The 17,550-nt window shown below is 52.1% G+C and overlaps 1 protein-coding gene across 3 annotated transcripts in view; it reads left to right on the top strand.

Annotated features, from left to right (window-relative positions):
• RPL29 (ribosomal protein L29) overlaps positions 1–17,550 on the top strand; it is a 45,661-nt gene that overhangs the window by 25,758 nt on the left and 2,353 nt on the right. The window contains exons 1-2 of one of the 3 annotated variants that reach the window (XM_062610301.1): positions 16,944–16,955; positions 17,203–17,247. In XM_062610301.1, coding sequence (XP_062466285.1) covers positions 17,211–17,247 — 37 coding nt within the window. In that variant the 5' untranslated portion in view covers positions 16,944–16,955; positions 17,203–17,210. Of the gene's footprint in view, positions 1–16,943; positions 16,956–16,990; positions 16,997–17,202; positions 17,248–17,550 lie in introns of those variants that run through there. The other 2 variants (XM_062610300.1, XM_062610299.1) reach the window with 2 other exon arrangements.

Genomic DNA, 17,550 nt, shown 5'->3' with positions numbered 1-17,550 from the left:
AGACCTCCAGTAATCATGGTTAGGAAAGCAAAGTTGGGCTGTTTTATGGGCGATGAGGTCCTTCCAGCAGGTTTGCACTGGTGCTTGCTTTTATGTGCAGTAGCCATGCCCCATGCAGGAGCTGTGACTGGACCTTGCTCAGCCCTTTATTGTCACATCTCTCCTAAAATTAAAGAGATGAAGACACTGTGCTAAATGAAGGCCCTTCATGATGTTTGTTGCCTCACGAGCTTGATCCTTTGCACTCTTGTAGGTGAGAGGCTTCAGATCCTCCAGGACACTCTGACAGCAGGGGAGGTTTGACAAGGCATTGTTCCAATCAAAATGTCTTCAGCTGTTTCTGTGCAGTAGCTGTAAGATTTGGGTATCAGATACCCATCCTCAAGCGAAAGAATCTGCTTTCTGCGGGTGAGGTTGTGTTAAACTGGTGGTGGATGGCAGAGGGCTGCGACAGGAGCTGGGCTGCGCTTTTCGGATAGCACAGCTTTTCCCCCACCTGAAAGCTCACATCTCCCTGTGTTTCTGTACCCACAGATACCTGAGTGTCCAACAGGCCATTTCTGCTGGAACATCTTTGCTGCCCATATATCTTGGGCTCTCACTTGTGCCTGTCCTGGCCATCCTTGTACGTGGGGCATCTGCCTGGCTGGAAGATGGCAGTGTGAGTGTGCTGATGGGGGTGGTTCTGGAGATGCACGGGTGCCATCCTGCCGGCCCTGCCAGTCTTTGCAACTTGCAACATTAATGCTTATGTATTTACACAACTATAGGAGGAGTCCTGTAACCAGACCCTTCACACGTGCTCCTTCCCTGCATAGCTGCTTCCAGAAATCTCCGGGTTTCAATCCATTGGCTGTTTCAAGTAAGTCCCAATTTATTCATTTTCTTCTCATGAGCTCCCCACAGCCAAGCCATGAGGGGAACTTGCTCAGTCTTTCAGCATTAACATCTCAATTATCAGAGCACTGGCTGCTCCCATATGAGGATATTGTGTGTGTGTTTTGGCACTCCTTAAAGTATTTTCAGAGCTGAAACGCAAGCAGAGGCTCAGTTTGGCATGGCATTGGGGGCCCTGAAAAAACTGCCAGGAGGGAAAGGCCAACCCAATTTGTGTCATTTAATGCCATTTAACATCTGTCTTCTTGTTTAGAATGGGACAGTCAATAGCAGATATGTAGTAGAGCTGAGTTTTTCCACTAAATGCTAATGACCCAGTTGCATCCCACCGTGGTGCTTGTATCACATGGAATTGTGTGCATCCTGCAGCTGGCTGATGCACTGAGGCATGAGCAGTGGGCACCCTGCTCTGCATGCTCTGGCCTTGACTAAAGGAAGCTGGGAGGGCTCGTGAGGAAGCAGGTGGGAAGTTTGTGTTTCTGGCTGCCCATGCAGCTCCGAAATGACTGAATGTTGGCAGGAGCGGTCCCAGAGCATCCCATGGAGATCAGATGGGGGAAGATCATTTCCTTGACCTTGAAGAAGTGGGAATTGCTGGCTTTTTTCATGACCACTTTTCCCTGTGTTATCACCGGGCTGGCTGTTGGCTGAAACATAGCCCCATGCAAAATCAGACTAAACCAGAACTCCCTCAAGATGTTAGATGGCTCCCTGAGTCCTCTTCAGAGCGTCACAGGTGTGGATGAAATTGCCTCATTTGATATGTATTTATGCCTGCTCTCATGGATCTCCCTGGCCTCAGGCTGACCGTGTGCCTCCACTGCTCCATTTTACCTGACACTGGGGATGTGATAAGACCTGAGAGGGGCAGAAAGGCTTTGTCCAGGCAGCAGTAGGAGCCCTTGAGACCTGAAGGCAATAACCCTTGCCTGGAGCTGGTCCTTTTGGCTGCAGGCTCTGCTGAGTTTGCTGGTGGAGAAAACCACTGCTCTGGATCAAACCGCTGTTAAAGGAGACCTCACAAAAGTGAATAGTTTGTGGTCAAGAAGAGCTGCCAGACTCCTGCTTTCTCAGTAACTAATAAAAGTGCTTTTAAAGACAATTAATGTGACGTCGTGCTGAAGACTGAAGGAAATTGGAATTGAGACATCTGTATTTGGACAGCCTCCGTGGAAAACTTCTGTTCGGACTGGTAGGAATGAAACCAATAAATTTCTGAGGAAACTTTCTGCATCCAGCCTTCAAGGTAACAGATAGGCTGTTCTGACTGAGCATAAACAAACTCTGTTTTCCTAAGCGTTTAAAGACCTTCGGGATGACGAAGTGGAACATACTTGTAGTCTCTAAAGATGGGAAGTGGCTTCTCAGTCAAACGCCCTCCTGTGCCAGGGCTCGTATTTTAGACTGAGATCACTCTTTTGTGACTTGTTGACAGGGTTTTTGTTGTACTTTGAGGAAAAAAAGGGAAACTGTCTCAGGCTGAAAATAGCCGTGAAACATTCCCCAGCTGCCCAACCTGTTCTTCAGGAACACTTCCCAGGGAACGCAGAGTTCCAGTGGCAGCCCCAAATACACCAGCTATGAATGCCTGAGCATTGCTCATCTCTTGTGGTGAAGGTGACCACCTGAGGAAGGAAGATTTGGTTCCCAGCAGGAAACACTTAGAAAGTGTACTGTTATGGCAGGAAAGGTGGGAACAGCTCACTCCCTTTTTGCCTCCCCCCCTCATGAAGAACCTACTTGCAATTCTTGCTCTCCCTGGCAGCAGCTGCAGCCATCCCAAAGGCAGGTGGTGAAAAGGCTGGATCAGAGCTCATGGCCTTCTAGAAAAGCATTTGTGCAAGGTTGGGGCTTAATTCTGCAAACCAAACCAAAGCAGATGCAACCCTGAGCCATGGGTGGTGAGCAACACCAAAGCATTACTACTAAGCTTTGTTTGCTTTGTTCTGGGTATCTGCTGGCTGATGTGAACTGCTGGGGGTGTTGGACAGAGGCCAGCAGGATATGCTTTATTTGAACTGAATATAAAGTCACATTTCTGGAGGAAGAAAGATGAGTCACATATACAAGGTGAAGCCCAAACCAGGCTGATGGAGTGAAGGGATGTGCGTGCCTGCAGTGGCACATGCCAAAGGATGGTCCTGACACAGGGGTGGCAAGCTGGAGCAGTGTGCCTCAAGGTCAAACACCAGTGTGATGGCCAAGTTGCTGAGGCTCAGAGAAGAGGCACCAGAACATCTCAAGGGGCTGCTCATGGAGCTCTGTCTCTCGGGTTCCTCAAAGAGAACAGGAAGAGAGAGTGGGTCAGGGCTTGTGATGTACAAAGATGATGGAAGTGGAGGAGTAATGGGATTTAGGAGGCAAAACCTTACAAGAAAAGGACACCCAATGAATCCAGCCTCTGAAAAAGGCTCTATTATTTAAAAGTCATTAATCAGGGAAGTAACTTAGCAAAGCTTGTGCTGATCCTCCACTGCTGAGAGTGTTATGATCAAGTTTGATCCTTGCTCACCAAAGCAGAAGCTCTAATTCATGTGGAAATGAGTTGAGGTCTTATCTACCCCAGGGAGGAGCCTGGATGGCTGCAGCAACTCACGCTGCCTTTGAGGCTGGCTCAGGGAAAGCAGTTGTCCTTGCCAAGGAGCAGAGGGTCTGGAGGAGGTGCTGAGGCTTTGGCTCATGCACAAGATTGCCCAGGAGCAGGAAGATGCAGCAGCATCCCTCCAGCTCGGCACATGGGCACAGGGGTGGGGGCAGAGGGGGCTTTTTTCTAGCAGAGGAAATTAATGTTCTTGCAGTTAAGTGGCTCACACTCCTTCTGGCTGCAGGAAACGTGTGCTCCTGCCACCAGAGACACCACAGTTGCTACAGCAACTGCAAAGCACAGATTCACCAACACCCTCTCTCTGCCACCCTCCCGAAATAAGGCAGGCCAGGGAAAGTGGTGATGGGGAGACAAAGCAGCTGGTAGGGGTAGCCCTTGGCAGCTGGGGCCAGGGCTGCTGCATGCTCTGCTCCTGTCCCGCTGTGGCCAGGCTCCAGGCACCGCTGTGTTCCCATCAGCCCTGACGAGCACTTGATTTCCAGGTCAATAGGATTTCATCCACTCAATCTGCAACCCAGGGGTGGCTGAGCAGAGCACGTAGCTCCCCAGTCTGCCTTCCCAACCCAGACATGTCCCCTGCTGGGACCTGCAGGAAGGCAGTGCTAGGTCAGGTGCTCAGTGCTTGTTCATGCGCTGGGGCTGGTGCAGGAGCTGTCAGGATGAGGATGCGATGCTGGGGATGCTGCGGGGAGCACCACAGCAAGGGGAGGCAGTGGGAAGCTAAAACTGAACCGTGCTCTGCGAGCACCTGCCAGCTCCTTGCTATTTAAATGTGGTTCTCCGTGGTTCCCAGCACTGTGCATCCTGCCTCAGCAAAAGCACATGCTTTCCCCCGGTGCTCCTCTCTTAAATATTTAATGGCAGGAGGAAGAGCTGTTTGAAGAAATGCTCCAGTGCTTCCATGTGAACAGAAGGTTGGTTCAGGTGGCTGCTGCAGACAAGAAAGCTTTGCCTGTAAGTTTTCAGGATCCTTCAGCTATTGAAGGGGCGGTAGCACGATGATGCACAGTAGTGGGGAAAGGAGAGGTGGTTTAGGTGCCCGGGGACAGTAAGGATGCCTGGGATCTGTCCTGCATCCTCTTCCTGACCCTGTGGTGCTGTGGCTTGGTTTCTTACGTAAAACACTTGAAAGAGTTTTCAGTGTTGGAGCTTGAGTGGAAAATGCTTGAAGATCACCTGCCCCCAGATCTTAGGTGGGCACTCTGTCCTCCCCACCACCTCTGGATGTGTTGGGTTTGTCAGGTGCCAAGGGTAAACAGAGATTTAGAGGCATCCCCCTGCCAGAGAGTCCCTAAGGATTTATTGCAATTCATGAAGTGGTTTGAAAAGCCTGCATAAAAAAACATTGCGGAAGGAAATGTGTTTTAATCCTGGCCAAACTGTAAATCAGGCCATCCTTAATACAAATACTGAAATGAGGCTGGTGCAAGAGGGGAGGGCTGTGCTTCTCCTTTATTTTGCAGTCCTTGTCCCAGTGCATCCACTCCTATGGGGACCAGTTCAGTTATTGATGACACTCAGAGCAAACCTGCACATCAGGGTGTGGGATAGCAGCAGGGCTAAAGGAAGTGTTGCCACAGCCCTTGTTATCTTATCTCCCTAATAAAGCCCCTTACCCCCCAGGGCAGCTGGTGTCAGGCTGAAACTGGTGGCCTTAAGCACCATTTCCAGAACAAGTGACAAGTGTATTTAAACCAGTCAGACAGCCCAGGCACAGCATGCAGGGTGGTCTGCTGGGCTGGGGCTCAGAGAAACACAGCCAAAACCCATATGCAAAGTGACATTAAAATGCAGGCTTTCGTAGTGGGAACTGTGAACTCCACAGCCAGCCTGTTTGCCAGTCCCAGCCCCTTCCCATGCAGCTGGGGTGCAGTTATGTTTTCGTTTGAATTATGTGCAAAGGAGGGGGTCACTCGTTTCTCAGCACTGACTTTGTGACCGGGCAGGGCAACTGGGCTGCTCAATAATTTATGGCAGCGTTTGTTGAACTTCCTTTTGCTGCCACCCAGGGTAAGAAGCAGCCTTCCAAGAGAGATGGGCTGATTGCAGTGAGCCCTGAGAGCATGCACAGAGCGCACCAAGAGGTATTTGCATTAGTGGTTTTGATGGGGATGTGATTTCTTCATTGGTACGACCTACTGAAAAGATCTTGATACAAAACCACAGCTAAAATGAAGCAGCAGATGCAGCCGGGTGGATTTCTGCACGTCTAAAGGCAGGGAAAGAAACAGCACAAGATCTGCTTGGTGCTGCAGGGGGAAGGATTTCAGTGCTGCTGAGCAAAGCACACAGCTATCTCTGCATCCTGGGAAAGCTGAGATGGTCCGTGGCTGTAGCAGGCAATCCAGCCAAAGGAAAGCATGGGAGTGGGGTGTGCAGGGGAGCACCGCCAGCTTGCAGAAGGTAGAGCTGGTTTGCCATCCTATTGCTTTCTGTGCGCTAGGCAGGGAAGGGAGCTCTTTAACTGAATTCTTAGAAATACAGTGGTAGCCTCCTACAGGGCTGGTTTCACACACTGCACTGCTCTGCTTCCATCTCCAGCAGGCAAGTGGCTCCTGTGCCCACATCCATACCTTGTAAGAAGTGTAAGAGCTGGAAGCAGCAGACAGAGATGCCCACACTGGACCAGGTCCCACGTGTTTTCTTTGGCAGGGGTCTGCCTGCCTGCACGAGACTCTGGCCCAGCTCTTCCTGCTCCCGAGGGTGAAAAACTCCTGAGGCTTTGCTGATGGAGCGGTCAGAGCAAGGCCAGCCACGTCAGGCCACATCCTGCCCCGCTGCAGTAAGTGAGATCCATGAGAATATTACTGTATTGACAGAATCAGCTGTTCCTTAGAAAAATACTAAACTTTAGCAAGCAGCTTAGGAAGTGCCCCTGCTGCTAGGAACTGGGGAAGTGCCAAAGGAGAGGTTTCTTTTTACTCTTTCCCTAACTATTTACTCCTGACAGGGTCAGATGCAATAGCCAGGGGTGGAAGGATCTCTGCGCTGCCCCAGGCAGTTTGATAGCAGGTGACAGCGCTTTGCATACCTGCAAATCCTGCATGCCAAGAGGTGATTTGAAACCCATCTCCCAGTGCAAGTCAAAGGAGAATGACAATGCGTTATCTCCCCTTCCCGGCCCGGCCCCCGTATCATCTGTGTTAACAAAGAAAGCTTTTGGAGCCACTAGCTAGAGGTAGTATTTGTCAAAAACCTTCCATGCCCTAAGCCACCTCACCCAAGAGAACAAGGCAAACCTGAAGTGATGAATGTCCCTTGTCCCCTGCACCTCTCTGGGATGGGGTCTGAAGGCAGCAGAAAGTTTCTGGTCCTGGAAAGCCCCAAGCCCCTGTCCCAGCCCCCCCCCCCTCACTCATCCTGTTGAGTCCATTAAGGAAAAGAGGGTTAAGGTGCTTCACGTCCTGGAAGCTGCTGATGTCATATAAGCATTATTTTAATGGATGCTTCATTTATTGCAGCACCCATTGAGCAATTAGCAAGTCCTTCCCTGCTATGTGTTAGCTTCTAGCATGGGATTTCACTGGAGGTGAGAAAAGGGAGGGTGGAGCACACAGCACCTGGCAGGATCAGGCCCTGCTTATCTCCTTCCCCTTCCCCAGCTCTGCCTAAGCAATAACCTACTTTCTTGCTTTGCAGAAAGAACGTCTTGGATTACATTGCTGCAAATGAAAGGTTTCAGTCATGGTATCAGATGAGCTGCAGGTAAGCACTGGTTTTAATGTCAGCTTTTTTTGCCAGCTTCTTTATTCCCTCTCCGCTTTGCACAAACAGCCCGTTTGTGTGTGGAAGTTCATTTTCCTTTTTAGCTGCAGCAGTTGTCAACATGGCTTCCCAGTAATCCTCTCCACGCAGATAAAGGCGAGCCAGAAGCCAAACTGGATCCCTCACCTGGAGGCTGAAAACCAGCCTGCTGCCTACTCCAAAACCAGTGCTGGTTCTCCCCTCCATCACAGTCCCTTGCTGCCACGGAAAAGGGCAGGAGTTGTGCCCACAGGATGGATCCTAAATCCCAGGTGGGATTCCATTTCCAGTCCCATTTGTCTTTAACTCCATCCTAATGAGCCCTATGCAATTAAGGCAGATGCATCAAAACCCAGGACTCCAGGGGTCTGGGATGGCAGAGTGCCTGTTTGCATTAGGAAAATCAGAGCATCATCCACTGCACTCCAGTCCAGGATATAGGGAGGGAAATTGAAGCTTTCCTGATAATTCACTTTGGCTGCCTCTGTCCTTTACTTGTTCATTCTTTTTTTAGCCTCACAGGGCCCTCAGACCAACATATCTAAACACTATATTGCTTTATATTAAAAAGCAACCCACAAATACAAACTGCAGTATAAAGCTGCGCGCCCTGTGGGTTGCCAGGATGAGACCCTGCCCAGTGTTTGCACTGCCCCGGTTTAACCAGCAAAGGCAGGAGAAGGGCCTGACTGTGCCAGGCGGAGCAGCACCCACCTTTGCAGACCCGCAGCTGGCTGCTTCCCTTTGGTGCTTGCTGGTTTGGAAGACTCTGACTTGCAGCCTCATTAACTGCTTCATTTCTGCTAATTTGCACTATCCCACCCCCAACAGCATCATGGAATTCTCCAGCAGTGTGAAGGCAGCATGAGCTGAACTGCCTTTGCTGCTGAGCTGAATAGCATCAGTGCTCGTTTTACTGCTTAAAAATCGTTATGGAATCAATCAGGTTGATGAATAATCCTGTTTAAAGAAACCATAACAGAGATTCTGGCCTAAATTGGGATACAGCACTCCCCTGGATACTCCCCTGTAATTGGATACAACACTCCCCTAAACAGGGGAAGTTTAGATTGGATATAAGGAAGGTGAGGCACTGGAATGGGTTGCCCAGAGAGGTTGTGAATGCTCCATCCCATGCGGTGTTCAAGACCAGGTTGGACGAGGCCTTGGGTGAGATGGTTTAGTGTGAGGTGTCCCTGCCCATGGCAGGGGGGTTGGAACTGGATGATCTTAAGGTCCTTTCCAACCCAAACTATTCTGTGATTCTGTGATTCTGAATTCGTACATCGAGAGATGAACCCTAATGAGAAACAAAATGAAAGGGCTCTGCACAGCGCAAGTTTGGTGCTGCACAGGTTGAATCCTGGTAAGCAGCTCTGTCCATCCCCCTGTGCCTGCGCAGGAGTGGTGCCTGGCTTCAGACAACCTGCACAGGCAGCAATTCTTTTTCCTCAACTTGTGGCTCTTGAGCCGCAGCACCTCTGAAACGTGCCATGGGCTCACAGGGGCCACGTGCAGCCTGTGGGGTGAACCACAGCCCAAACTGCTCTCCCAACGGCGGGGGTTCCGTGTCCTCGTCATAAATTCCTCCCGAACAGTGTTGCAGGAATTGCTGGGATGTGAGGAGAGAGGAGGCTGCCTGGAGGTGAGACAGGCTTCTCCTTGGAAGCCTCCATGCTGCAGAGCCCAGGGCTGCGTTTGGCACCCTGCATGGGGGAGATGTCGGTGGAGGCTGAAGGCTGCCTCGTGCTGTAGGAACTCACCAATCCTCTCACCAGCCAGCTAAATGGGAGATAAATCTCCCTATTAACAATGCATAAAGCATGCCAAAATGCGAGCACCTTCCCAGGCGGGAGGTGAAGCAAAAGCTCAAAATAACTTTAAATCCTTCCTGGCTCGAAAGTGGCTGTGTTGGCGCTCCCCATAGCATGCCTGGCTGCCTGGTGGGTGCGCGGGGTGCTGAGCAAGGCTGTGCTGTGCTTTTCAGCACGATGGATGTGAGAATCAGGTCAAAAATAACCCCATCCCAACGTCAGCAGCAGAGCTGAGAGGAACCAGAAGTCCTGAGCTGTTTCGAAGGCGCGTTAAATAATAAAAGCAAAGAGATGAATAAATTAGCTCAGCATCTATTTAGGTCAGCCCTCTCTGCTTCTCCCAGCCGCCTCCGTGTGCCTCCTCCCCTGCCGCCATCAGCTGCTCCGCGCATGCTGTGCCTGCGCATCCGCTCGCTCCTTGCCAGCAGCCGGGCTCTCGGGGGGTGCAGGGTGAGCAGGCGTCACGGCGGCTTCACCCCGGCCTTGGGAGGCGTCAGCAAAACTTCCAAAGTATTCTGGAAAATCCCATTAAGGTGATGGGATTGAGCGCACGCGGCTGCTCCCTTCCGGGCGTTCCCCCTACACGCAGCCCTGCACGGGCCGCCTTGCATCTGCCCAGAGCTCTGTCTCCCTGCTTTGCTTGGGGCAGCCTTGGGCATCCATTCCCAGCTTCCAGCCACAGCAGCCCCTTCACCTTTGCAGACCGTGCTTCCCCACCTTGCAGGTGCCCCAGCTTCACTTCATGTGCTTGAAGTCATCATTTGTTGATTTGGGTCCACCTGGCCCCGGGTGATTGACACACAGTAACTGTAACAGCTTTTAAAGCCCTAAGTTCCCCTTACGTTACTCAAAAGCCTCCAGAAAAATGCAGCTACCATGCAGTCATAGAATCACAGAATAGTTAGGGTTGGAAAGGACCTTTAGATCATCAAGTTCCAACCCCCCTGCCATGGGCAGGGACACCTCACACTAAACCATCTCACCCAGGGCCTCGTCCAACCTGGTCTTGAACACTGCCAGGGATGGAGCATTCACAATCTCCCTGGGCAACCCATTCCAGTGCCTCACCACCCTCACAGGAAAGAATTTCCTCCTTATATCCAATCTAAACTTCCCCTGTTTATATCTTTGTTTACGTGTTTCCCAAGCCTGGAAAGCCCTTTCTGATGTCTAGAACATCTCATGGTTCTTGGCTATCAGCACGCTGGATACACGCTCACCAAGTAGGAATTTATCCGTATCAAGGGCTGCTGTGTCTCAGCCCAGCACCTGCATTGCCAAAACTTAGAGGAAACGCAACTGAGCTGGTCCTCCCCAACCCTGCAGGTAGCTGGAGAAGGTCTCCAGTGACGAGCCCAGCCAGAAGCATCATCCAGGGTGTAGGCAATGGAAAATGAGATGTTACTAAGTTTGGCCAGGCTTAGCTGGCTCCTCACGGGTCCCAGCCTGTGAGTCACCGGTACGTGGGCCACCAGCACAACCTCCCCTCTGGAGGAAGGAGCGGAGGTGGAAAAATAACAGGAGGAAACCAGCTGTTAGTAGTGCCAGCTCTGGGGAGAGCGGGAGGAGGTGGCAGGCCTGGCGAGAAAGGTCACGGCTGTACTGTAGGCTGCTGCCTGCTTTGTCTGCCTGCCTTCATGGTGGGAAGCTGCTTACAGGAACACGTCTGCAGAGGGTCTGGGATGGTCTCTGTGGGGAATGAAGGCCTCCAAGGCAGCCAGGAGCGATGGAGCTTTTGTTCACAGTCCCTGCTCTCCTGTCTTCTGGATGCTTCTCTGGTTCCTGCTGGGCTAAGATTGATTATCGTGCCGAAGGAAACCCTGGCCCACTGCAAACGCTGTAAAAGAAGGCATGCTTTGCAGGTGTACTTGGAACAAACACATCTGTCCCCCCACTGTGGCTAAACACCAGTGCAAAGTGTTTGTTCCCTAGTCCCTGCCCCATCATTGTGCTGACGCTCATCTGTAGCTAACCCAGGGACTCTTGCTGTTTGCGCTGAGCCGTGGTGACAGTGATGGGAGCGGGAGATTCAGACAACTAGATCTTGAGGCAGTGACCCTGTTCCTCCTCCAAAGCCAGCACAATGAAAACATTGCTGAGGGGAATAAAAGCCCTGCCTCTCTCCAGCCTCTTCCAGTGGCCCAGCTCTCCTCATGTGCTAACTGGAGTACACCAAGCAGAGCACACAAGCCTCAGTTACTGTTCCCAGGTCCCTGCCGTCAGCCCAGGGGCACTTGCAGGGCTGTGTCACAACAGCTCCCCATCCTGTAGGAAAGCCGTGGCTGTGGGTTAGCACTTCGGCTCCCCTTTGCCTTGCAGTAACTCCTGCTTTCTCGAGCCCTCCAGTCTGATGACTGCACCAGTTGCACAGAGCCAGCTGTCTGGCTGCTGGCAGATCAGCACTTTCTATAAGTGAAGCAGTATTTCTTCGGGTCTTTAAGAAGAGTATAACAGCTGTCAGGGAAAAAAAAAGCCCCAGCAGGTCAAGAGGGGAAAGTGCTGTGTCTGCTGTTATTGCCTGGTCCCTTCTCCCTCAGCAGGACCAGTGCTCCCACATTGAGCCAAGAGCGGGATCTGTTATGCTCAGGCTCCCTCTAGTGCCTCCATGTGCTGATGTCTCTGCTTCTCTGTGTGGCTTCTCTGGAGGCGTATTGGCCATTTGTCCTTGGGGACTTCCAGCATCACTAGATCGGCCTTGACAGCACAGCCAAGTCCTGCTTGCCCATAAGCTGGGAACAACCCCAAAACTGCCCCAAAGCCACCACATCCCACCCATGCAGGGACCTCTCGGGGACGTGCCAGTGAGCTCAGCCTCTGCTCCCTGGGGGAAAGGACAGCAATGAAGGTGGCCATATCCCACAGAACGGCCCTGATGGAGGTGCAGCCCTGCACACAGCAGCTCCACTCCAGTGGTGTCCGTGGAGAGCACAGCATGAAGGGTGATGAGTGGCAAGCGCCCTCGGAGCAACACCTTCCCTGGGAGCCAGCTAAGACAGCCAAAAGCATCGCTGTGCTTTCCCATTGCTGATCGCTCTCCAGGAGGGGTCAGCTTTTAGTCCATGTCAAGCAAAGCCAGCTGGACTCCTTCTAATCGACACCTGAAACTGTTATCCCTGATTTTGTCCAGCCTGGAGGGTCCACATAGCAGAGGCTGCCTCTGTACGAGGGCACAGGAGGGCTACGCTGTCACACTGTGTCCAGCATCTTATGTCAGTACGGCCTTTCCTTGTCTTCTTCCTGGGGAAATGGGGAGGAAATGTCCCAATGGCTTGGGAAATGACTGGCCTCAACCTCACTTCAAGCCCTCCTTGTAAAACGCAGCCTAGCTCAGCACCACACTGGATAGCCAACAGCTCTGAAGCAGCCCTGTTTCACAAAGCACCATGCAGAGGTTAGGGCAGCCCCATTTTCGCCCAGAACAAGGAGATGTTCTTTCGTATAGCCGTGAATCGAAGCAGCTGTTGTTCCTGTAGATATACATCCAGTCAGAACAAAATATTGCATAAGATGTGACCAAAATCCTGCCCATATCCCGTTTGGGGTGGATTGCAGTGTTTTCCTGGAAATTAGTAATATTTTCCTGATTTATACCCATGGAGTGCTTGGCTTGGGCGCCAAGCTGCTCTGAGTCACTGGCATTACTAAATGGGGGAAGTTACGGAAATTCATTACCCTAGGTCCAAGTGTCAGCTTACAGGGAGGGAGAAGGCAAGATGAGAGCAATCTGCTGACATGTGGTGTCAGCATGAAAACCGTGGCAAACCTGACAGAGCTCAATCGGCATAAATGTGTGTGGTGCAAGGACATCGAGATAACGCGGCTGTCAAAGGCACTGTGAGATTTCTACTTTAACCTATGATTTTTCCATAATTGTTATGCAGCTGGAGTAATTACTGTCCTGTTTAATGAGCACAGCTCCTTTAATAGAGGACACTTGGGCTAACATGCACTAATTAAGTTTGTAATCACTACAAGTATGATTGAAGGTTTTGAACTGCCCAGCCGTTCTCAGTCATACCATAGTTAGAGACACTGCTGCTCATCAGAGCACAGGGGGGTCTTGATCCTGCCTTGGCTCATCCTTTTTACCTGATAGCCTGCATTGTTTTGGAGCGGTTTATGAACCATCCTAAATGCATTACTCTCAGTCCCATGAAGTGAATGCATTTCCAGTTTTATTTTAATGATTTGGCTTACAGGTCTTGTAAATCACCTGGGCATGAAGCACAGCTTCCCTCATCCCCATCTGAGTGACTGCTTGTCTCATGAGGCCCCAGCAGCAGCTGTGAATGGCTCCCAGGGAGCTCCAGCAGCAATAATTGCAGTGAGATACTGAAAGAACTTGGAAAACATAGCTGGAACCATAAAATAAACCCTTCTGCTTCTTCCTACAAAGGAAGGCTCAGAAAGGAGTGAAAAAGATCAAGAGTTTTCACACCCTAATGGATAAGGGAACCTGGCAGTCTGTTTCCTTCTGCAACACAGTGGAGGCAAACCTGCCTCTCAGAATCAGGTTTATCTTCCACTGAGCTTGGCTCTTTGGGTTATCAGGAAAGCCAGGCTTTCTCTCTGGTGCTGGCTGCAATTAGCTGGCCGTGGAAATGCCTGAATATTTGATGACCACAACTCCCTACAATGGAAAAAATTTAGAAACCCCATAATTTATAAAGTCAGAATTTTGTGTTTCAGGGAGGGTTTTGTGGAGAGCCTCATGTTCCAGCTGCACAACGCCAGAAGAATATGGGTATTTTCATCTATGTTTACACTATTTGGTAATAACAGTGGCCCAGAGAGAAAAAAACAAATACAGTTTTCAAGACTTTTCCCCATTTTTTTAATAGGGAGAGCTTGGTCACAGCTATCCAGACTTGAGGCAGAGTAGCTCTGGAAGCAATCAGTCACTGACAAAAGGACCAGTTCTCTCTCCCATGTCCTGGTCCAGGGGCTTTGGTCTCTGGGCTGTTTTTTCCAGGGTGCGTTATTTTAGGCAGTTCACTTGTGCCTCTCCTGTGAAAGGCAATGCCATAAGAAGATGCACTGTTTTTCCATTCAACCACAATGTGGAAAAGCCTGGCCTTTTTCTTACTCATTTTTCAAAGGTTCCCATCTGAAAGCACAGCAATCCTGGACTGAAATGCAGCAGTCTGTACACAGATACAACCCAAATGCGGTACTCCGTACACAGATACAACCCAAATGCAGCAGTCTGTACACAGATATAACCCAAATGCGGCAATCTGTAAACAGATACAACCCAAATGCGGCAGTCTGTACACAGGTACAACCCAAATGCAGCAGTCTGTGCACAGGTACAACCCAAATGCAGCAGTCTGTGCACAGGTACAACCCAAATGCAGCAGTCTGTGCACAGGTACAACCCAAATGCAGCAGTCTGTGCACAGGTACAACCCAAATGCGGCACTCTGTGCACAGGTACAACCCAAATGCGGCAGTCTGTACACAGGTACAACCCAAATGCAGCAGTCTGTGCACAGGTACAACCCAAATGCAGCAGTCTGTGCACAGATACAACCCAAATGCAGCAGTCTGTGCACAGGTACAACCCAAATGCAGCAGTCTGTGCACAGGTACAACCCAAATGCGGCAGTCTGTGCACAGGTACAACCCAAATGCGGCAGTCTGTACACAGGTACAACCCAAATGCGGCAGTCTGTACACAGATATAACCCAAATGCAGCAGTCTGTACACAGGTACAACCCAAATGCGGCAGTCTGTACACAGATACAACCCAAATGCGGCAGTCTGTACACAGATACAACCCAAATGCAGCAGTCTGTACACAGATACAACCCAAATGAAGCAGTCTGTACACAGATACAACCCAAATGCTGGAGTCTGTACACAGATACAACCCAAATACAGCAGTCTGTACACAGATACAACCCAAATGCGGCAGTCTGTACACAGATACAACCCAAATGCAGCAGTCTCTGCACAGGTACAACCCAGCAAGCTTGGGCGACCTTGGCTCTTGGTTCCCCTCTTTCTTTTCACACTTCCCCGTGGCAGATGCCCCAGTCCATAACCACAAATGCCTCCCCATGGCATCACCACTGGGGCTCCCTGATAGCCAGTATCACAAAGCTCCCTGTGGCTGGGGTAGCAGAAGCTACCACGAGACTTAATTCCAACCCTTGGCCATGAGCAGGTGGATCCAGTCCCCTCCGAGTGGGCTGCCTGTGCCAGCAGCGCCTGGCCTTGCTGTCATCAAAGGAAAATCGCATTAGTGTTCTGGTTCAGGGGGCACCTTGGCAGAGCAGCTGCACCGTGGGTAGACACAGTTTCGTTTGCGCATCTTGGTGACCATTTTACTGTCTTTCAGGTACTAAATTGTCTAAGTCTTGGGTCTGTATATTTTGCAGCAGTGAGACTTTCACCTTGTGGGCCAGTGCGGCCAGGCACGGTCAGGCACAGCACGGATCCCCCTGTGCAGCTGCAGGTATGCTGGGCCCAGGAGCAGCGGGTTTGGGGGTCCCAAAAGTGGCAGAGCCAAAGCTGCTTGTTGTCAGGGTTTGAAAATGAACAGAGCTGTTCACAGCCTTTCTGCAAGGGCAAATGAGCGCTTAATGAATCTGCTGTGAGGAAAATATGCTCTGTGTGATCTGAGTCATAGAATCACAGGCTGCAGTGGGTTGAAGGGACCTTAAAGCTCACCCATTCCAGCCCCCTGCCACAGGCAGGGACACCTTCCACTAGAGCAGCTTGCACCAAACCGCGTCCAGCCTGGCCTTGAACACGTCCCTGTGCCAGGGTGGTGATGTGAAGGGTTAACCAACAGGTCAAGCTGCTTGCTTAAGTGTTACTTGCTCATGCTTATCATACTTGCAGTGTACAAGGGGATAGATGAAGCCACTTGCTTAACGATGTTACTACTCGGTCATGCTTGCTGTACTCGCCGTATATGCTAGAACAAGGTGTAAGGACATAGCTGTTGTTAAGAGGCAGGGACTGTGATTTGATTCCTGTCCTTTCAACACCCAGGTTGGCTGAAACTGGCTCTGCACTTTGGACAATGACCAAACCTCCAGGGAGCACGTGTAACGACTAGGGGTGAAAAGGTCAGGCTCGAGGAAGACTCGTTGACTTCATCTTGAGACCCTCACCCACGAGCACTAGGAGGCACTGCGCAGGCGCAAAGGACTTCTTAGCTCATTATACTACAAAGCGGGGATAGGACATGAATATGTATAGGCGTGTTGTGCAACCTCATGCATATGTATAACTTCAGAGCATAAATGCAAAGGGGAGACGATGCTGAGGTGCGCGTGCCTTTGGAGGAGCGATCCCCCATGCGCCTCAGCGCTGAATAAAGCATCCCTGCGGTACAGCTTTAACGAGCTGTGGGGTCTGTCTGCGCATCAGTGGCACGGACAGCTGAGCGTGCAGGGGGTTCTGCCTGAGTTCAGCTGCCCGTGGGCTGGGGCCCCGTGCTTCCAGCGATGCAGCAGTGGCACCAAGCGCCGCGGTGCCGTCGGGTCCCGGGGCCGCCCGGCCCGCACGGTGCTGTAATGGCGGGGAACCACGGTGGGGGGACGGACTGTGTCGGCGAGGAACCGTGTTATAGGGGAACTCTGGGAGTGCGGGACCGTGCTGTGGGGGAACCATGTCGCTGAAGGACCGGGGTCCGCCACGTCGCTGGGGCCGCGGAGCCGTGCTGCTGCGGGTCCTTCCCCACTCGCGTGGCCGGCGCGGGAGCGGAGGCCGCAGCCACCGGGGCTGGTACCGGTACCGGTACCGGTGCAGGGGCCGGGCACAAACGGGCGGTGCGGGAAGGGGAGCCGAGAGGTGCGGGGCTTCCGGGCGGAACCTCCCCGTGGCGGCGCTTGTTGCGCACCGGAGCCGGCGCGGAGTTCCGTTCCCAGCAGCCCCCGCGGTGAGCCGTTCTCTTCCGGCTCGGCGGCAGCGGCGGTGGGTGTCGCTCCGCTCCATCCGGCTCCATCCGCGGCCCCCGGTCCGCAGGGAGAGCCCGGGCAGGGCCCGCCGGGCTCGGGCTGTGCTGGGCAGGGGGCCGGAGCGGCGGGGGGGGGCGCGGAGGCTGTGGGGCTGGGCGATGAGGATGGGGGATGAGGATGGGGGGAGCCGGGCCGTGCCGGGCTGAGCCGTGCTTCTCTCTCCGGCAGGTGCAGCCATGGCCAAGTCCAAGAACCACACCACGCACAACCAGTGTAAGGCGGGGCCTGGCGGCTCCGGGAGGACGCGGTGGGGGCCGCGCTCCGCTGGGGGGTTTGCGGCAGGCCGGTGTTCTGCCTTACGTGTTTGGTTCTCGGGGGGAGAAGGAGGTGGGGGGTGGAGGCTGAGCGGGGCCTTCGAGAGAAGCGTGGCTTGTTTGGGCTTCATGTGTTTGAACTAAGCACGTTGCCGAATGGCGCTGAGCCTGTGATCCTGTGGCATCCAAAGATGGCCACAGTGGTAAAAGAGCTCTTGTTTGGGCTTTACTTCCATCGGTGCTGCAAGTTAGGAGAGTTCAC

The sequence above is a fragment of the Pezoporus occidentalis genome, unplaced genomic scaffold, assembly GCF_034315485.1.
Source record: "Pezoporus occidentalis ecotype Australia unplaced genomic scaffold, CSIRO_AGI_Poc_V1 ctg145, whole genome shotgun sequence".
Classification (NCBI taxonomy): domain Eukaryota; kingdom Metazoa; phylum Chordata; class Aves; order Psittaciformes; family Psittacidae; genus Pezoporus; species Pezoporus occidentalis.
The sequence above is the reverse complement of the archived record's forward strand: the minus strand, read 5'-3'. Positions and strand labels throughout refer to the sequence as shown.